Here is a 23,141-nt window from a genome sequence, read left to right on the forward strand (position 1 = left end):
GCATTTTGTTATGTATTTAGCCTGAATTTCGAAATTAAACATTGGACAAACGTTTAATACGTTACACTAGGCAGTTTCTTCCTGTGCAGCTATCTAAACTGCATAGGTGAGTTTCATATTTATTTTGCATCTGGCATGCTGAAAGCGAGGATAATTAGTAATTAAATGTATAGAAACGCCTGCATACAGATAGCTCAGGGACGCGTTTATGTACGTCTGTCCGGTCGGTTAAAATTGTCTTTATATCGAATCTATGGTCGGTTGATTATTATCCTATTTCAATAGGCCATGATGGCCTTCTGACAGTAACTCTGTTCCCTGTCTCCTATAGCAATGCCTGTACTACTTATAGAATTGTACCTACAAAGAATAGCTGCCCGTAGAAGGAAAGTAGAAATGTCCGCTGTTCTTGACAGGTGCTCGCGTATTCATGGGCGGACAGCCCTTCGTTGCTAATACATCAATCGCTATACATACGTTTAAGACCGCGATCGATGCATGTACGCAGATCGCATAATTGAGTCGGTATGTGGGCACCTCTTTCTTTCTCTTATTCTATTATTATCTTATAAAATGTGTTCGCACAAGAATAAAACAAATTTATTCTCTCATTATTTTTTTTATAGAGATATAAATAATATAAACGCACATGAAATATGTCGATTATATTCGTCTTGCATTATATTATTTATAGTATTATAACATTGCTTATGTAATATCATTATATTTTTAGGTTTTATAATTAATTCATCATTTCAAATGTAAAGAAAAATTGCCAATATACCGACATAGTTCTTATAAAGAGACACCTGCTTTTCAAAAACTTAAACATTGCACTTTATTAATATTACAACAGCGCACTGAAATTGTTTTATACGTTTTCCTCTTCCTTATTTTTCGTATAATGGAGTTTTAAACATAAATATAAAATATTATTAAACATAAACATAAATATAAAATCAGAGAAACATAAAACAGACAATAAGATAGTAAAAACCATATAGGATAGAATAAAAGGTTCAGCATTAAGAGATCTAGTAACTTAATCTAATCTTTATGTATTCTCGCGCTATAGATTATACGTCTTGCGCAACAACGTAAGATATTTATGTAAATCGGCAAAAGCATTAAAGTAAAAGGCTTTTAGGAATCTTCATATACATTTATAAATTTTTTGTACAGATGATTCACGTTAAAGAAAAAACAAGAAAATACATTATTGGCTTTTATTATATTAATACGACTTTTGGTAAACTTATAAAAAACTTAATTATTAAAAAATTCTTGACAATGTTATAAAAATTGTAATTAAATAAAAATTATATATTATTTAATGAAAGATACTTTCTAGTTTGTTTTTGTGTTTCTAAACTTTTATTTTTAGTTTCCGTGTAATAAATATAATTCAGGAAAACAAAGTGTTGGTTTGGACTCTCTATATTTTTACAGATTATAGATTTCAAGTTTGTAATGTAAAAGTACTCTGAATAAAAAAAAAGTAATTTTTAATATCAAGCAGCCGAGATAGTATAGTAAATCTAATAATGTTTACAAGAGAACATATTCAACTCTTACTTGGTTAAAACTCGGATGAGCTTAACAAGGCGATTTACAAGATTACGGTCTACTTTTACTCTACCTATCTACGCGCGCGCTGCTTCAAATTACTTATCGAACGGTGTCGTGAGTATCGAGAGTAGGAACGGAACAGACAACAAGCTGAAACGTCCGATGTACTTGACAGGTACCAGCTATTCATAGACAGACAGTCCTTCACTTTCAATGCATCAATCTGCATACGCATCCCACATTGCAAGCTCCACGCATGTATATGTATACACACGAGATCAAATACACATTTTCGTTGTAGATTTATAACAAAAATCCATCCTTAAATAATTTTCTTTCGGCTGCTTCTGACAGCAATAGCCTTAAAATTTTTCACGGATTCTTGTCAATGATAAAAATAGCGCATGTAAACGCATTGCAAATTTAAACTTAAAATGTAATTGCGTCATGTTGTCTGTCGCTGAGATGCCTCTGATTAAAAAATAGTTTTCGATGAAACTAAGGACGATTAAGTAATGTGTCGCTGGTAAGATGCATGCATTCACGAGTAACGTGTATGCAGACACGGATTACTTATTGAATCGCACCTTGCGTCTATCGAGAGTATAAATGCGACAGATAGGAAGCTGAAATGTTCAATGTATTTGACAGGTGTCCGCGCATTCGTATGCCCTCAGTTCTTCACTCCTCTGGCGCATCAATCTCCATATATACATTTGGAGCTACAATCGGAGCGTGTCAGTGTCATAGATTGGACGATACATCAGACGCATCTGCATTTTTATTTTTTATCATCGATTACTTCCGGGCTCTTGTTTGTATTTTCGATTCATCATGCGTATATGTTCGATGCGGTAAAAACGCAACTTGTTCTTTATATGAAAACACTTGTGCACATAAAATTTAAAAAATTAATATATACCGTATAAATAAAAGATACGTGGTGCCCGTTTATGTGTGATAAATTTATCATGTAGAAAATATTTTAAAAACACATAAAAATAATTATAAAGAAGCGAATATAGTATGTAATTTTTTAAATTATTTTAATTAAGCTTGAGATAAAAATAATTCTATTACATATTTTGTGTTCATATTATAAATGTAAATAGGAATGCTAGAATAGTAATTTAGCTTACTCGTGTGACGTGGATCACTTCAAATTTTATACGAGTTTACTAAGATAATGTAGACATGAATGCTTCTAAATAAATGCGTAAAGTCTCAGCAGTTTTTGTTAGTCTTAAATAAAAAAGAACCATCGAGGTTTCTGGTGAAACGCGATGTTGTGTGTATAGCAAATTACTTATTGAATCAGATTATATGTATGAGCTAGACAGGAAGTAGCCGATGCGCTCGTCGGATGGTCGTATTTACAAGCAGCAGCCTGTGCTTTTACCGCATCGATCGCTATGCATGTATTTAAAGTTATGATCGAATTATGCTTGCTCATCGATCGTATGATTTATGAACGTGCAACGCCCAAGTAGACCTATCTATTACCTTTTTCCGATTAATGGTTACTGTTAACAGAAATGTCTAATAGAAAACGATAGAAGGATGTTAGGTAAGCTCATGTAACTTTGTGAAAACGTGTATTGAAATTAATGTTACAAATTGCGATAAAATCGATTATACATGCAGTTGTTATCTTTTGTTCTTTCATAACAAACTTTTTTAATAATTGCGATCCAATCATATTTAATTGTCCAATCTTATTTCAACTAAAATAAAGTTTACTGAAAATTAAACGAGAAATAATACACAAGAATTTGCAGCTAAAATATAAGGATGTCTTATAGATTTGGCACGAAAGTGGCAAGTATAATTGATCGAAACAATTATTGAATGCATCCTACGTCTTCGTCATCGAATGATAGGTAATTCACTGTCGTCATCACCATAGTGCGTCTATACAAACTCGAATTGCCCAATTGTCCTGCCATAACTACCTTGCTGAGATCGACCGAGGGAACGAGAGGACCAGGGTGACAGTCAGGAGACCAGGAAACGCCTGATGTGCTTGACAAGCTCCATACCCTGGCCCTATACCTCCTTCAACACGTGAATGCGCCCGTCGATCTTCGCTTGCATTTACGGATCGATGGTGATCGGCCGATCGTACATCCGCATTTCGGCCGCACGACTGGTGGCCGCATAGTCGCCAGTCAATTTACGTAATGATAACGACAACGACGATGATGACAACGATGACGAATTCGTATAGCGTTGCGTTGCCTTACGTTGCGTTGTATTTCGCCAAGTAACGCGGACTTTGTTTCAGCGCTGGTGACCACACGCGGAGCGACCGACGCAGGATCATCGCACAACCGGATACCATCATGCGCCGCCATTTTATTCAACGTCCGCTGAAAGAGAGCTTTGTTTCCGCTTATGAACGCTAATAACCTGCGCCGTTCGAAGATGACGATCGGCGATCGCGCGGTAAATAATATAAAGTGATTTAAATAAAATAATTAATTAATATAATTTGTAACTTGCAATTCAACATAATAAATGATGCTACTATTTTTATTATTACAAAGTAAACGTAACATTTATGTTAAATTTTTACTAGAGTCGAATGTTAATTTAACATAATGTGATTGTGCTATTTGAATATTTTATATCAAATTAGTTAAATTGTCAAATTGTCATTGAACATTCAGTATTTCATTTATTTTTAATATTAAAATAATACAGCACACATAAGTATAATTAGTATTATATTCAAGTAAAAATAAATTAACAGTTTTATTAATAAAAAATGGTTTAATATAGTCTACTCCGAAGTGAAAGCAGAATGTGGAAAGTTCATCCTTGTACTGGCAAATATCCGATATGGAAACGGGTGAAAATTAACTTCTGTTCAAACATTGGCAGATTAAACGGACGAACGGATAAAAAGGCCTCAGCAAGATAGATATCGATCTTGTGGAATCGATTGTAATTAATTTATTGTTTATTAATATGTCCATTCGTTATTTCACGTCGTTGGGACTCAATATTTTAACGCGGTTTGTTAATTTTTTGTGTGTCACCGCTCAGCAAAAAGTTGCGGCATTCGTAGAAGAGAGTAAATTGAAACTGAAGTGAAACTGAAGCGTCACACACGCTAACGAACTCTACCTGTATACATATTCTTCGCATTTTTCAATGAAATATTTTCTTTATATTTGGAGAACGTATAATTTTCTCATTCAATTTTACGGAAGCCGCTTTTGAATATAGAATTTTTAAGTGAGGTTTAGTTACCGAGTTTCGTAACTTTTAAATTTTAAAAGCTACTTCCGAACGTACTCAGAGAAAATATAATATTAAAGTTGATCTTATGATGCATTCTTGACCGTAACTTAGTTAATCTAACTGCACGATTAATTACAACTAATTAATCGAAGTACGAGCACTCGCTGAGTCTAACAGTCCCTTAACGTTCCCACAGAATCTACTGCCGGAGTGCGCTTCTTCATATTTAATTACCAGCGACTGATACGACCGGGAATTGCGAATCGCCGGGGAAAATGTGCCCCCGACGCTGGAAACCGGCTTGGTCTCGCTCTTACGCGTCGATGCGGCTCTCTATTCAGACAAGCGCGATACGGTTCGTCGTCGCAAACGCGGCGTAAACGCGCGGCCTCCCGCGGCGCAGCAAAGGCCGCGATTACGCCACGGCCGACGATTGCGCGCGAGGAATTCCGACGTGCCGGCCACGGCCACCTGCCGCCGACATTTACTTTGTGGAAATCCATCGACATGGCCCGAACAATCCTACGGCGTCCGTTCGAACATCAAAGTGGACAACGTCCATAATCCCACCCGGCGCGATTCAAAGGATGCAAACATGCGCGCGCGCGGCCTGTGACCGCCATCACCGACCGTCCGCGATTATATTCCGTCGTTTGGATGTACATAGTAAAGGGTGTCTCCGGACAAACGCGTCTTCTTCCGGTGACGAATGTCATACCGGTAATTGATGGTAAACGCATACGAGCGGACGTTATAGTTTGATCATCCAAGTTCTAATCCTCGGTCCGAGTCATCTATCGCATATTATCCTGAAAAAAATATCACTAAAAATATTGTTCTACAACATTTACGTCTTTACGTAACGACAATAAAACAAGATATCTAATTGCGAATTTGTCAAAACGATGCACAGTACACTATTCGGAGGTACTAAAGTTGCAATAGCTTTCCAGCATTTCTTCTATAATTGTTATGTAGTATCTACCGTTGAAAGAAAATGCGATTATCACACCGTATACGTGTACATGCCATAGAAAGGAATATTATGTGGCATGGTATTACCGCGGAACACTCCTTCGCTGTGAGTTACAAGACGCTTTAACTACCGTCGTTGGTCGCTGCGAGACGAGATTAACAGCGGAATTTTCGTAAGATTATGTCGGCTGTTGTTTTATTTATTACCCGCGCACGCGATTACTTTAACTGCTATTTATATGTAGGCGGAGGTCTTACTAATCGTGCACAATCAAGCCGAGGAGAAATAGTATATAATTCTTCTATATCTCTTTAAATTCAATTTCTAGAAATTTCAATTTTGATACATTATTCGTATTTGTTTTTCAAACAAAATTTTGAATATCAATATTCAAAACTTCCACAATTATTTTCTACTAATAGAAATATTAAATCGGATACTTTGTAACGTGTTCATCATCTTTTCATAAAATCTATGTTTAACGTTAACAAAACAATGAAAAATTTTCTTCCTTTATTCTCTCTCCCTCTTTTCATTTTTCTTTTAAAGATAGTATTGCTCTTTTATAAAAGTGCGTCTTACGCCTCCCTCCATTTTATGCTGTTACAACATGTCAGATTCTGCGGTGTCAATACCGATTTAAAATTAACTTCGAAATGCAAGCACGGTCAAATGGTGCAGCTAAGTTCTTTGGCGTATACCTGATTTACCGAAATCAGTGATCGACCCTGCCTCTAGCCACCTCCGGGGAAATGTCGAAGTCGTGTCGCGTCTCTCGGATTGGACTTGAACAGCATCTAGCAAGGTGGCGAGACGAGGAAGAAGAAGAAGAAAAGAGGAAGCAGAAAAAGAGGAACAGCTGGATGAGAGAAAGACGAAAACGGCCTCGCATCGAGCCGGTGCACTGTCGCTGTCGTGCGAGAAAAGAAAGGAGATGTGCTGAGGAGAAAATAAAAGAAGAGAGGCCCGAGTCGTTACGAGAAAATAGAGTGGCCCGGTAACACGTGGGAAATCCTGGCGAGCAAGACGGCGCCATAGGTGCGCCGCCTATTTTGTCGCGAATTCGAGCACACGAGCCGAGACACGTGCTGCAACTATTCGAGTCAGCGAATCAGGACAGCTCTGCAAGTACATACAGGATACTCACACACCACACGCGACATACACACACGCGCGCGCGCAGATTAGCTAGGAAATACCAAAATTCTCTCTCTGACAGATATCAAAAGAAAGTCTTAACAAATAAATTATTTGGAAGAAAGGATTAATATGGACGAAAATGACACGAATATAATATCATATCTCCATAAGGATGATTAATAAAGTAAAGAAAAAAATACAGCCAACATCGATACGTGATAATTCAAATATTTGCTAACAATTCCTGGAAGAATAAGCATTGGAATATGATATCCGAGACATAGAAAGCGTCCAGCGGCAAAAATACGTGATACAATGGCATCGTTTTATTTACATTCGCGCTGGCAATCGTGTGCGAGAATCCACGCGGATTTTATCACCGTTTGATCCATCGTGGGAAACGAGCTTTGTGCCCGGAAGAAATAGAATATTTTCCACGAATCTTTTCTCGCTGTAGGCAATGGCCAAGATATCGACAGCAAGGAGATGAAAGAGAAAAGAAACATTGACCGAGGATAAGACATCCGCGCGATTCGGAGAGATACACGATTTTTTTAAATTAAAAGTATATATAAAAAGTACATGAGCTTCAACCTAAAAAATTTATATTAAACGTGTACATAAATATGTGAGTTTTTGCTTCTATACTTTTTATTATTTTAAAATTAGATTGTATCTTGTGCCTCTCCACTTTTCCTCAAATGTTCATTATACAATATATCCAGAACAAATGTATCTACACTCGTAAACGTTCGCGAAGTATTGACTTTTTAGGTTCGTGAAGTCGCTAAATCCAAAACCATCAGATCAGTCATTTCTGCAGAAGATACGTGACGAGTTATGTACTCGTCACGTGTCGCCATCTTTTTCTCAGCACTTATTTTGTTACCGCCATGCCGGACAGTATCGTCGCGGTGAAACGAATATTCGGGACTTTATGGACACCAATATACCGGGAGAGATATAAACCGGAAAGAAAATCTCGACGCTCGATTCATTACAAAAATAAAATTTTACAAGATAAAACATTTGATTGTAAAAATAGTTTTGTTAATTAATTTTTTATTACATCATACGTATATTTATATATTGTAATAAAAAATTGTAAGATTTACTTTACAAAAACTAATGTAATTGACTTATAACTACAAATATACGTACTATATTTATCGGTGCAAATTTTAGCGCCACTAGATTATTGATTGAAGTTATCCATGACGCTCAACTTAAATCATATTTCTCCGGAATTACTAGACATAAATTCTAAGAACCAAATAGACGTTAAAGTAATATTTTATCTCGCTCGCGATCTTTGCTTCGGGGTCCTATTACACACTTCACGTAAAACTATAATATTAGTGGTAGAATAGCACATTGTTACACGCCGATCGTTAAACACTACGAGGTAACCCTTCCATAGGGATCGATCAAGCATAAAGGTAGATGGATCACGAAGAAGAGAGAGAAAGAGAGAGAGAGAGAGAGAGAGAGAGAGAGAGAGAGAGCTGGAGGAAGGGTGGGAGGGAGCTGGAAGGGGTGGTACTGCGGATCGATTGGCAAGCACGTCCGCTTAGAAATGCGATCGCGCAATTATTGCAAGCGAGCTCATATCGCCCATTTAGAATCCGGGTAACGAGTTAATATGCGCGCCAAACAATGGCGCGCGAAAATAGATTTACGAGGAGTACGAGGCGCACGTCGATTCACTAGGAAACGCATATAATTGTTTCACGGCTGAATGCCGGCGCATAATATTGCGCATTGTAACACGCCGAGCGGAATCGCGAAACGCTCGCGCGTTTACGTGCCCCGAATCGCGGCTGATAAATGCCGCGCGTACGCGGAATTCGTGCGTTTTATCGCGAAACGTGACACCTGTTACGGCACGCGAGATACGAAAGCGATCGCGCAACGTTCTCGCGGGGCGCATCCCGATGTGTGTTTTCACGCGATTATTCTACGCGATATACCGATCGCTTCCCCGGGATTTGGGAAAATTCATCTTCAAGCGTATCACTGATTTTTTATCTCGCGCCAGAAGCACTGTTGGCACGAATTCTTTTTCTACCTTTGCACTATGTGTACGTTGATACAGATAAATAAATCTTCGAGATATATATATGCATTAACAACAACATATACACCCATCATCTCCTTTTACACCATCATCTCACGTTTTTGCTTCTCTCGTATTTCTCTCTTCCCTTCTTCAACGTTTCATACAGCTTAGTTTATTTTTTTTGACTTTTTTTAATTTTCTTATTATCTTACTATAATTCTTCTACATTATTTGTATAACACATTCTATTGTTTAATTTCTGATTGGCCGACTGGCAGCTGTTTGCCATTTATGTTAAAATATTTGTAATACGTACTGTACAATTAAACATTTTGATTTAATTTAAATCATATCACATCTCTAACATACTATCTTGAAATACAATGAAATAATACATAATGAAAGGAGGGAAAAAGAATAGTGTCGATCATAAACGATCAGGTCGTTAGTCGGGCAATATACTATAGCTCTGGGAAAGAGAAATTATAGAATATTTCTATTTCTTTCCTTCTAAACGCGTGCCGCACTCGCGTATCGGCAATATACTGTTTGAGTCGAGAACTGCAGCGATTTGCGGAGCTGCTGGCTTGTGCGGAGGTACCGCATCGATCGGCGCGGCAGGCCGCGCCAAGTCCGAGTCAACTGAATTATGTTCCGTCTACGTCGATTTGCACGCCATCCCTGCATTAGCTATTGGCAACGGATCATAACTGCCTCCGGCCAGTTCGCCGCGCTCTGCAAATCGCTTCCGTTACACTTTCGTGAGAATTTATATCGGAAGTATGCTCGTGGAAGGGGGAAGAGATGCCTTTCCCCACCCGCCTCCTTACCAGCCGTCACTGTATCTCTCTTACTCCTTACTCCGTAATTTTTCCTCGATTGTTCGCGTAATTGGAGTAATCGCGCGCAATTGGGAGACATTCCAATTTTCGCGATCGTAAAAACAATGCACGCCGTGTTTCGATCGCGGAACGGCGACGGTCGCGTTCGCCTGGCTGTTCGAAAAATAAGTTCCACTTCGTTTGTATTGGAAAATCGATACAACACCGGTAAATGTATATTCCCCTCTTCATTCAAGCGAAGCTCGCGGACGATAAACGATAAACAGTGTGAGACGGGTATAACAATGTTCTTCATGTAGCACGATATGATCGATAAGATGAAATGAGCAACGATGCGGTACGTTAGACTTTAATTGAGTAATTGTTTGCATAAGCACTCAGTTATTAGACACGTAATGCAAGTGTATGAAATTGGAATCGTAGATCCATATCGAATTTAAGTTATCGTTAAAAAATTCATTCTTCGAATAGTAAATCGTATAGTAAAATTTTACTCTGTTGAAAATATCGAGATGTCCAAAAAAAAAAAAAAAAAAAAAAACTTGAATTTGCATAAAGCACCTTCATTATCTGGTAACAGGAAGATTCCGCGGACCGATTTGTACATATTTGTTCACAATTTTAGCAATAAGAAAGCTTAATTGGAACAATTATTGAATCGCCGCATTCGATGTTCTTACACGATGGTCGAATGAACATCCACAAATTGCTGATCTGTCGGCAAATGACGCGCGCCTGTAAACACCAGGCAAGACGGATCGATGAGCAGAAACAGCGAGGCGAGTGTAAGACGAGCAAACGGCGCAGCCCTAACGTGTACATAGACGTGTTTGCGAGCAAATATAGCGGGGCACCTGCAAAATTGAGCGCGAGCAGGATGTGCATACAACATCCGGTGCGGCCTGTAGATACTGCATCTGAAATTTAAACCGCCTCATTTATTTTCGGCCCCTTTTCCTCCCACCGTCGCGTTTCCACGATTCACGTTTTCGCTGCTATTGTTTGATGTAAAGTATTGTGCAGAGCGACTCCCAAATGCTACGTGTGTAGCGAAATTTTTTTTCACTACTTCGAATACTGTTCAAGAAAGATAAACGTTCAGCGCCAATTGATCACGTAAATTTGGAGGTATCATTGCCGTGAAATATTAGGTTTTATTTGTCATCTCATTTTTTTGACTAAACTATGATTATTATAACTATGTCGATTGTATTTACGGTACACTTGTCTAATATGTGCTTTTACTTGAAATAAAAATAATTTGATTTAACGTAATTCAACATCTGTATACACCTGTGTATTAAACATATTTAGTTAATATTTTTTATCATGGCCAGTCATTAATAATAAGTCATCAATTCTCCAGAATCATTATGATATAATTTTGTGACACATTTCTTCTTCAACAGAGAGATTTATTTCATCAATAAAACAATAAAATAACCTGCAAAATATTTGTTTATTATTATATTTCAACAACTTACGGAAAAACGAAAAAAACTTTTTAATAAAGGTATTCGCTCCCATTAATTTTTAATTAAAATGTTTATAAAATATTTATAAAATATGCTATATTTAAAAAACAAGAAACTTCTCATTAAAAATTGTGATGCATAGTTCTCGAACAATCACGCGCGCGTTCCTGCGGTTCCTTCTTCGATGTTGCGCAATTCCGCCGCCACGGTCGCGAAATACGTGTGTCCTGCTGTAACTCCGAGGGACGTCGTAACAAAGCGTGCACGGTAAATCGCCATGGGAACGTTCGCGTCGTTCTAAATTATGCCCATCGACCACGGGGCCCCATAAAGATTGACAGTGACCGACCGCAAGCGTTCATCGAAAGTGGTCGGTCGATCTTCTCTACAACGTCATCTTTTCAAAATGGAATACTGGTATGGCGAAACGAAGTTATAGTAAATCGAAATTGCACAGTGTTGAAGAGCAACGAAAACAACCGACAGCTGTTGAAAAGAGGTTTTCGAAAAGCATGCAAATATAAAGCAAATAATAATATCGTTTTCCTGTCGTAGAAAAATAATACCAAGAATATATTCCGAAGCTTCTGATCATCCTATGTAATCTATATATAGATATTGAATTGTATAATTATTATGATTATACAGTGACGCTGTGCTAACACATGTCATTGTCACTGGCAGACGTGTCGCTTTATATTGGCGTAAAACGCGACGCTCATGCAAAAAAGGACGCTTATAAGATGAGCACGTGTGCAAAATTGAGAAAAGGGTACACAAGAGCCCGTACGGCGAGCCTTTATGGATTTCTTAATAGGAGCGGCTTCATGAAAAAAACGGTAATGTTGGTATTGATCCCTGTGAGGGCACAAAAGAGTTCTACTATTACATAGTGATGTCGACGAACTTATTAATCTTCACATGTGCCCTATGGTTGAAATTTAATTATATTATATGAACGATATAAAAAGATCTTTTTATAATGCTATTTTAGATTCTTAATATTAGAAATGCAATATAATTTTATATACTGTTTATAAAATAAATAAAATCATTATATTAAAGCAAAATAAATTAATGTTTACGTGTATAATTATGTTTCAAAAGTTTACTGTATATTGCACTCTTTTGAAAATTCAAAGGATTATGAAATATTTTCAAAAATATTATCAATCTCGTTAATATTAATCTCTCTCTCTCTCTCTCTCTCTCTCTCTCTCTCTCTTAACTATATTTTTGTAATTAAATCTATAAACTTTTATATGTATTAAAATTTTATATTTTTATATCTAATAAATATAAATCAAGCTTTTTCTATCATATATTACGTACTTCTTAACTTCTCCTCACAGGTAATTAATTTTAAAAAATACGTGACAGATTAAATTTAAGATTTATGAAGATTATTAATTCTTGTTTTTAAATTTGTAACAATTACATTAATATTTCTTTCTAATATTATATATATGAAAAATTTATGTCTCTTCAATAAGAATTTTAATACATATAAAATTTACATGAAAAATACACGGAAGTTGCACGTTTACGTCATAAATTACCTTCGTCTTTCTTTTTCTTTTTTTCTCTGTTTCCTCTCTTTTTTCTCTTTCTCTTTTTTTTTAATTTGAAATGGTTTTAGAAGCATTATATAAAATCACGATAGTATGTAAAGCATCGAATTCTTTGCGACACTAAGCATCATTATTTCGTCTCGATGTTACAATTCCACTGGGACTAGTTGGGTTCGTTCGGCTGTGTTGTTTTCAGTAGCCGATCGTGATGTGTAGCACTTTTGTTAATGCCGCGAAAAGCAAGAATCGAGCGATACAAGGCATTCCCGAGATAGTGTAATTGCCGGCGCGTACAGAATCTTGTAAGGCATGCGCCGTCCGCTCGAATGACAGTGCTCGATCACTGTCACCCGGACGCCGGAATACCGCCGCGGCAAGAAGAGGCTCTTTAGAGGACGAGAAAAAAGAAGAGAGGCCGAGGACTCGAGGAAAGTCAACGACGTCGGAATCGATCATTGCTTGCGCGCGAGAATAACGCAGACGGGGGATAATAACGCTGATTTTCCTGCCGTCTCAAGTAATTATCTTATATTACAGTCGCGACTAATTATATATATTATAATATTAATCGATTAATCTGATTAACAACTTGGCTCATCTAAAAATAAATTTTTCCTTGACGTTATAGCAGGAATTTATATTATACGTATAATATCTTGAATAATAGTAAATGATTGATAAGAAAAAATAATGAATACGTCTGAATAAACATGCTTTAAAATAATTTTAAAATAAAATTGTATTTTGCTTTAATATTAAATTTAAAAATGTATTACTATATATAAATTTGTTATTATATGTATATTTATATATTGTTAAAAATATAAAAATAAAAAAGAAAAGATATTAGAAACAACTAAATTTTTTCGAAAAACTTAATTTATTATATTTAGTGAAGTTATTGCTTTTTACTTTGATACATGTAATTTCGAAAAAGAATTAGAAATGACATAATATTTCCTCAACAGCAGATCGAATATTCCACACAAAAAATAATCGAGATTTATTAATTTATAAGAAGCGAGTGCGAAAAGAATTATAATTATCTAAATTTATTTTTGTCAGCAATAAGACAGTAAACACGCTAAAAATATAACTTTACTGTTAAAATTTTCCCGAATAACGAGAAAATATCATCCCGTTGGTGGAAGATCCTTTTAAGCCTGCCTCTTCGGGCAAACAAAGTTTACAAACGAACGAAGATTCGATTTAGAGTCCCATACATCATACGGCGTTCTTCATCCTCCTCTACCTCTTATTCTCCTACTGCGCCGTCATTCCACCTAGGAAATTCACGGCGTGGTTCCAAATCTCGACGACAGACAACGGATATCTAATTTTTCTGTTTCGTAAAGTTTCGAGCGAGTGCCGATCGTCGCGACATTCCGCAAATTCCTCGCGAATTTGCCGCACTGAAAGTCGTGCGAGCCGATCGTTTTCTGCGTTTCCGCCGGAAGATTCTGACAAATCACGTTTCAGGAAAGTCATTTTGCAGAATGCCGAGGAATGCCGTTCATTTCGCCTACACGTTGTCCACGAAGCAAATGAATCATCAGAATTCTAGGTGAGTATATTCGCAATACCTAAATGTCGGGAGGGAGAAACATGAATATGTAACGTGAAATATTACGGATAAATATTTGTGTACATGGATAGAAATTTTATTGACTGATTCGCGTCAATTTTATTTCCCTTTTTCGTTTTCAATCATAAATCATTTTCATCATTCTATCGTATGATTCACGCGTCAAACATCGCTGTAGGGTTTCAACATATATATTTAGAATAACACGTGTAAAAACGTAATACAGATTTTACAGAAAAACGTGTATAACAAGATCCCTCGTATTAAATTATCATATATGCAACTTGTGCGCAAGGGTCCCGTCAGCTCGTTTGGTAGCGTGCATCGCTTTAATATTCAAACGTAGTACGATTTGTGTTTAGACCTGCCAGTTTACGTACATATGTTTCTGTGAAAGAGAAATATATTTAAATGTTATTTATTCCGTACCAAAAATTAGTATTTTACAACACGAAGGCACTTGAAACCTTCTTTCATAATTACTTGTACACGGCCTTTACGATTATTGAGGTTTAACCGTGAACCGGTCGAGCCTGTTGTCCATTTTTTATCACTTATACCTGATACACAACCGGATCGTAGCACGCGATGGTAACTCTCCCTAACATTCTTCTTTCACGCCTTTCAATCGCTATATTCTTCATATTCTTACTAATTCATTTTTTCAAATAAAAATCACTATTTCGATCTTATTATCTGACTTAAATTTTCTTTAAATAATCAATAATTCGTGTCAGAATTTAGGATAAATTTCTACTTATAGAAAGATATAATACAAGAATATTAAAATATAAACGTATGTAAATCAAATGTATGTGCATATAAACCTAAAAATATAATTTTTGTACCTAAAATCTGGAGCCCAAATTAAATCTAAGACCAGATTGCACTAACGTAGCTTAATTTTAAACTCATTTAAAATTTGCTCTAATACTTAGAATTAAAAGATAATAAGTTAAACCAAGTAAAAATTACATTACGTCGGTGCATCCGGTCTGATTTAAGAATATAAAAAACTCATTTACAATTTAAGTACGAGAGTAGTCTCAGAAGTACCCGACCTAACAAAAAAAGCACAAAAAATTGGGGAAAAAATATCTTTATTTCTCAACATAGTCTTCTTTTAGCTCGATACACTTTTCCCAGCAATATTCAAAAGCTTCGATACCCTGTTTATAGAACCGTCAAAAATAGCCATCAACCACAGATTCCACCTCTTCATTGTTGGCAAATCTTTTATCACCCTGCCATTTTTTCAAGTTTAGAAAGAGAAAAATAATCCAAGGGGGCTAAATCTGGCGAATAGTGAGGAATCTGGTGCGTGAGGAAGCAATTCGAACTTTAACTCATTGATTTTGGCCACCGCGATGTGAGCAAACGCGGCATTCATCTTGCGCACAGCTTTCTCATCTCCAAATTTTCAGTCAATATACGATGTATAGCACTTTTTGAAATGCCTACGGTGTCTGCTGGCTCACGCACTTTCAGTCGACGGTCATTCAATACCATTTTATGGATTTTCTTCACCATTTATAGCGTGGTCACCTTATTTGGTCGACCATTGCGATGTTCGTTTTGACAGCTCGTACGGCCTCGTTTAAATTCTGCCACCCAATATTTTACTGTTGTAAACGAAGGAGTAGACTCCGCCAGAGTAGAATCTAGCTCGGCTTTGATATTGGTTGAGACCTTTCAAATGAAAGTATTGTATCACATAAAGATGACCAATTTTTTCCATATTTCCAAATTCACTGAAAGAGTTCAATATGATGACTGCCAAACAAGTATTAAATAACTTAGCGTTTTCAAACTTGACACTTAAGCTTTATAAGGTAGGTACTTTCTACCATAGTAATTTTTTTTAAACATCAACCGCCATTTATACGTTAGGTCGGTTACTTCTGGGACTATCCTCGTATGCTACTTCCAATTTTTTTTAAAGCTAGTTTTTAATATACTCAATATTTTTACATTAATAAATTTCTAGTATCTTAAAATAATATTTTAAAATTTTATAGTTTTATAATTAATAATCAAAAGATTCAATATTTTTCTTGTCGACCTCTGTTAAGGCAATGATATTTGATATATCTCGATGTCGAGTGATTTAAAAAGTCCTGTTAAAATTGATTCTACTTTGATTATTCGCCAAACAAATCCAAATTGAAATTTGCGAACTTCAAACGCCATACAAGCTTTTGACAATTTCGATTTAATATATTTTTCCTTCGATACCCGCGTCGACAAAAGATGAAAGTAATTTCAATAGCAGTGCTAATCACAAAGCTCTTTTCAATTATGTTAACATATACGTCGTCACCAGGATCAAAAGCGATGCGGGAGGCCGATCACTTTGCAAAGTATTAATTTTGTAAGGGAGCGTTTTTCTCTGATCCTAAGTTAATTACGTTTTTAGAAAATAAGTTTTGAACACAGTGTAATTTCGAATTTCATATCGTAATTATCTTATAATTTATATATATAGATTGTATAAATAAATAAATAAATAAATATTTTTACATACATAAATAATATAAATTTTTAGTACAATATATAATATAAATTTATCAATAGTATACATATACACATGTACTATATATTTTGAAAAATCTAAGAGATTTGACAAACATTAATTTACTGAAAGCATCGACTCACTCACTCGCCCGCCTCGATCACACGAGTACACCGACATATTCCCCTACAATTTTTTCCCATTCACCCATTTCTTACTTTAACTGATGCATTAATTATCGTGAAACGCATCGTGTAAGTATAGCAATGGCGGAGGAAGAAGCCGGAGAGGTGGTCTCCTAATGGTGTGAAAGGATGCAAAGAGCGGCGCGACTCTCCAAAGGGAACGGGTTACGAGGGGAACGTGTACATGGGGGTATGATAAGAACTGTACACGTCAAACCATGATCACTAATAGTACACCTCCGGTCGAAGATAATTATCGGGCCAGTCGCGAGGCTACTCGAACCGGTGGCGCACGAAGGTGTGGTTGTCGAGAATCAGGATCGTCTTTAAACCGCCGCCGCTGACGACGCCCCTTCTTTTATGCACCACGTCAGTGTTCGTTATTTAATTTATTAACACAAATTGACTATCTTATTTTATTTTCCGATAATTTTGCAATATACGTACATATCACGCTTGAGTGCGACGTTATATATATAAATCATTATCTTTCGCTTGCTCTTGGAGTTGAACAACGTATCATGGCTTAACTTTTACCAATATGCTTTTATGCAAAGGCCTTTATATTTTATTTTCATCGAAGATAAGAAATATAATTTCTAAGTTTTTCACGAGAAGTAGAAAAATGAAGGGATACTTTTAAAGGATCAGAAACATTCTCTCGATGTGCGCACCGTCAAAATAATTTACAACAAGATAATCCTTAAAGTCCTATCTCGAAATCTAAATTAAAAGGACATTTCGATATTCATGTAATATATAAAAAAAAGAATTAAGCATAAAGAATTTGGCTGACCTTCGTAATGCGAATATAAATTTGCGTTATAGAATATAATCTGCCAGATTATTGTATGTGTAAAGAATTATTTCCATCATCTCTTTTCTCTCTTCTTGTGACTAATAGAAAAAAGGACTTTCTGTGAGAAGCTCTCAGCATGAGAAAACGGCGTCTGCAGTCGGGCGTTGTTTTATAGGAAAAACTAAGAGAGGGATAATAAAGCTGAAGCGGCGTGAAATAAAACATAGCATTGAATAAACGGTGGAATACGCGATACGCTGCTTTCATGTCGGCCATTATTCGTTCGGCGCGCGTCCTTTTTCAGCGGTGCGGCCATTAAAGCATGTAGCTGCTTTAAGATTTAGAACGAGTGCGATGTCCTCGTTCGTTCTTAAGCGAACCTCGCGCTTCTGTCAATGAAAATTTCATCTCGCCACGGGGATTGCCGTCTGTAGCTTTACGATTCCCGCGGGCAAGTTACATTAAGCGGAACGATAAAACGACTGAATTAAAAAACTGATTTGGTAAAGATAGCCGACCGCATTCTCATCATAAAAGCGTAAGTCCTCGAAGCAATTACACCGTCATGGATTAAAAAGCAAATGCGTGTACCCTCTGGAATTTCGTATTACTAAAAGATTCTCGCTATTACGCAATACTTCCGCGATAAGATCCTAAGGGAGACGAGTATGTCGCTCAAATCTCAGTAGCGCAATCTCGAACCTTGTTCAGCGAGTCAATTCTATGTAATTTATTTCCTTAAATATAACTTTCCTTGTGCGTTATTTAAAAGATAAAACTACAAAAATTAATAATGTATCTAAAGCTTTTAATTTCTTCTTTAGCAACTTTATCGGTATAGTTTATTAATCTTAAACTTAAGTAAATACCTAATAAATTAAGTTTTCGAGAGATACGACATATATATCGGAATTAATCTATATTTATTCTGCAATTAAAAAAATATTTAATATAATATCGTGCATATTAGTTAATTTACAATGTATTTAAAAATTTTGGTAAGGACACTGCATGGCACACTGTTCCATAAAAAAACCTGTTGATATTTTAAAATCAAGAAGATAACCATAATTATCTTCTTTTTATCCATGAAATTGTGCCTGTATATTTTTTGTTCCGGTAGATGTAGATTAGGTCATCTCGAGTCCGTGTCAAGTGCGCGTTCACATTGTGCGGAAGTCGGGAAATTATCTAATCTAGGATTAATGCAGTTCAGTGCACTTAAGTACAGTGTAACAGCCACGTCGTTTGTGGAAACGGTGCGACCGTCCAAGTATTAATTGTGGCGATCATTAATGTGTTATTAATATATATATCAAATTATTATCATCGAGGTGTATTACTCGACCCGGTGCTCGGCGAATCCGCGACAGCGAGTTTTACCGCCGGAACTAATTTTCGAGCAATTAATGTTACCGTTACCCCTCCGGTGTAATGCATACTTTAGTAAGGCGCGACACGTGTTTGCTGTTGTTCGTAAATGCTACTCCGGGCTGATTCTGTGAGAACGCGCACACGTGACACATGTTGTTACCATTTCGTCGGTACGTGGGCGCAAAGGGGAGGACTTGTTTGCAAAGTACATTTCTCTGTTAATTGCAGACGCGATGTCTTTGCAAGATTCACGATACTTGATTCCTCTCTTCCCCTCCCTTCCCTGTCTTCCTCGGTCTGTAACAGGAAAATGGTGTTCTGAAATTCAACCTCCTGTCATTAAGAAAATTCGAATTTTCTTGTCAAACATTCACGATCATTTTTGCTAGTGCAAAATATATTGAATTTTTTTCACTATTTCGCTAAGAAAGACCAAGTTAAAAAGACACCAAATAATTCATCGTTCCTTCGAGCTACCTGCTGCGTTAATCGACGTATTCGTACAGGAAAATAACATATCGTTCATTCTTTCAAGGAAAAATAATTCTTAGGGTAAATTCACAATATCGAGTTTAGTGCCGATTTAGTGGTCGTAAAACGTATTTCGACATATAACGACGCAGAATCGCTTTATCGCTCACGGCGTTATTCGGCGATTAAATACGACATTAAATCACTTCCGCTCGATTAGGAAACGCGGGAAATTCATTTCGCGACGAGAATGCGCAATTTATGCGATAACGAACGACCGAACGATTAATGCAGTCTATCGGGATTCCTTTTTGACATCGCGCCGAGCATAAAGTAACTACGGCGGCTTGCGCTCCGTTCCGCTTTACTCGATTGTTGTCAGAGTGAAAGGAATTGAATTTTCGGATAATATTCATCCACTGCCGATAACGACGTTAAAGTGTCGCGAGATAACGACGTTGCACCACGGCAAACTGCATGCGAATAAGAAAGCGAGAGTCGTCGAGAGCATCCATTTTCTTGATTTCGCGCTTTTTGCTTATCCTGCAGGTAGACGTTTTCGTGCGCTGATTAAAGGGGGTATGCGAGATGCATCGCGTCTACCGCTCAAGCTTCTGATAACGGAGCATATAAATCACGATCCATTAGTCACACGCTCGAAAAATGTACTTTTACAAACGTCGCGCTAATACGATTACGTAATACCGTGACGGTTACAGAAGAGGGACCCGTATCAAATTGTATTACGTGTCCATGTTATTTTCCGTATTAGCTGCATGTACTGACGTGGAGATGCAACTTATACATATCGATTCTATACTTTATCCATGATATGTCGTTATTCAAAATCTTAAGCTACTACTAATCAGTCCTCTCGCGTGATGCAAGACGCGAACAAAGACTGGCGCTGGTCTGGCTAGTTTAAATTATACATGAATAAATCCACCATCAGGAGGGCATGCTAATCTGGCGCAACAAAAGCTCCCGGTTCCGGAAGCTGTACCAGTCCGTCTACGTGACCATCTACATAACACGCGGCCGCTCGAATCCGCTCGCGTTCAAAGTTCATTTCGTTTCGGGCACGAGGGACTCTCGCGTCGTAAAGCTCTCGCGAGGACCGCCGAGGAAGCGAACGACAGAGAGAAAGAGAGATAGACGATGTCATGTCACAGTCGTGAAAAGTTTCGAAATATTAGTTCCGTAGGCAAACGCCGGAAGTTGGAAACTGCCTGGAATTGACTATGTTATTGGCGGACGGCGGTGACGAACGAATGGTAATTCTGTTTTCGTAACGGCGTTGATCAAAGCGTCGCGATCAAACGGACTTCTGTAATATGATGCCTGTCCTAATCGCGCGGCTTAATCGAGAGGCGAGCGCGAGCTTGCGAGCCGGCAGGTTGTGCCAGCAGAATGTACACCACTTGTCTGGCAAGTGAACTCGCTGGCTGCTTTAAAATTGTAATGTATTGTAATGCGGTATCTCGAACTCTTTCCTCTTTATTTCAGACAAGTGTCAAAGCTTGCTGAATATCTAACAACATTTTCGCGACGCATCGGCGATGTGGCGACAATAAGTGGAATGTAATACAATGAAATTTATTGAAATTTAAATGAGATATTAAAAATAAATGTACGTTTTAAAAAGTGGCCTGAAATTAAAAACTATTAACATTAAACTATAAGTAAATAAATAAATGCAATTATCTATTTATGTTCAATGTATATTCAATTATTAAAAATAAAAATATCTATACAAAAATTTTTTAATTTGACAATAATTTATTATAAATAAGCATCATAAGGAAAACCATATGTCAGATTTATCCGCGTTTTTCTTGTCTCGATTAAGAATTGTTAACCAATGATGACAAAATCAAGCTTTTAATTAGCGGTTTTTTGACCGCTTTTTTCCTACAACAAGCATTCTTAAGGATTTACTCAGCGGAACACACATGCCGAATTCGTTTGCGGTTTGCAATCGAATCTCAAGATCGGATTTACCTGGAATCGTTTCCGGAGTAGCAATGAGTATGCAACGGAGCCGGACGATATGGCCAATTAGGCAAAAGTGAGTCATTTTCGTTCACACTGGAATTGTCGAATCGATTTAAGATTTCAGGAGATGGCTCAACAGCGTTCGTTGATATAAAATTGCGACATAATGACCTTTTCAGCGAATACAGAAATATTAGATGATTATTTCCTCATAATTAATGCATCTGAATTGTATGCATGAGAATTGAATTGTGGGAGAAAAGTGAATGATATAATCCTAAAGCCTACTTACTCAGTCTATTCATGATAATTTGTAGAAACAATCGCTTTCACTTTTGAATGATAAATCATTACAGACGTGCGTAGACGTATGAATGTGTGAAAGGTATAATTGGAAAGATATGTCTTTTAAGAACGAAGTCGAATAAACAAAGAGACACTCCTGTGTGCGTCATGCGTGAAGATAGAGAAAGGCACACAGAGCATCACTTAAATCCCCTTTCTAGGCTTCGGAAACCTCCGCGGCAAGTGCATTTTGTTGTGCGCCCAGAAATCTGTTATTCAATTTGAAATGGCTTTATCGTGCGTCTGAAACCAACCCCAGATTTCGCATTGATGCCAAACTACATGGACTATGAAATCCGCCCTTCGCACACACTCAGCACGCACAGACGCGCATTCGTACGCACACAGGCGTGCACGTAGGCGCTTTCCTCCGCGTTTCTCTCTAGCGGACTACCAACAATAATGGTGCGACTGAGTGCTCGAAACTTTCAACGACACTTCCAACGTTTTCCTTCGAGTGTACGGCGAGGTAGAAAAGGCTATGATCAGAAAGTAAAATACATCGCACCCGCAGAAAATAAATAATCCAAAAATGCGTTGAAACATAAAAACGTAATATAAGCCCTTGAGAAACATAATTATTCAATATATGTATAAAAAGGTTTATTAAAACCTGATTATATAAGGTTATTATGTTATATGTGTAAATTAATATCCCCTTTTGTGTTTTCGTTAATTTTTAATAGTATAACTGACATCTGTTATAGTAAATTATTTATCTCGTATTTTTCAAAAATTGTTATATTATAATTCTGCATTACGTATAAATAATTTAAAATAAATTACTAAATATACCTTTGAATGTTATATTTTGAGTTTAATTTACACCGCAAATGAGAGACCATTATTATAATATTTAAAACTCCCATATCCTTATTTAAATATATTTTATACATAAAAAGAATATTAAACCAGCTAAAAGTAAAATATTTTTTAATGAGACGTAATAATGATATATGTAATTAAATTTATTTATATACAGTAAATTTGTAGTGTG

The 23,141-nt window shown here is 36.7% G+C and overlaps 1 protein-coding gene and 1 long non-coding RNA gene across 4 annotated transcripts in view; one reads left to right on the forward strand and one right to left on the reverse strand.

Moving 5' to 3' along the window:
* The window catches only part of LOC114253999, a 419,778-nt gene extending 415,447 nt beyond the window's left edge, over nucleotides 1–4,331 (forward strand). For both annotated transcript variants that reach the window (XR_004962849.1, XM_036285528.1), the window contains one exon: nucleotides 3,854–4,331. Coding sequence is in view for 1 of the 2 variants with exons in the window: in XM_036285528.1 (XP_036141421.1) it covers nucleotides 3,854–3,862 (9 nt within the window). In the remaining variant the exon portion in view is untranslated. The remainder of the gene's footprint in view (nucleotides 1–3,853) is intronic.
* The window catches only part of LOC105838755, a 194,496-nt gene that overhangs the window by 66,584 nt on the left and 104,771 nt on the right, over nucleotides 1–23,141 (reverse strand). The gene's annotated exons all lie outside the window — the stretch shown is intronic.

The sequence above is a fragment of the Monomorium pharaonis genome, chromosome 4 (genome assembly GCF_013373865.1).
Source record: "Monomorium pharaonis isolate MP-MQ-018 chromosome 4, ASM1337386v2, whole genome shotgun sequence".
In the NCBI taxonomy this organism is placed as follows: Eukaryota; Metazoa; Arthropoda; class Insecta; order Hymenoptera; family Formicidae; genus Monomorium; species Monomorium pharaonis.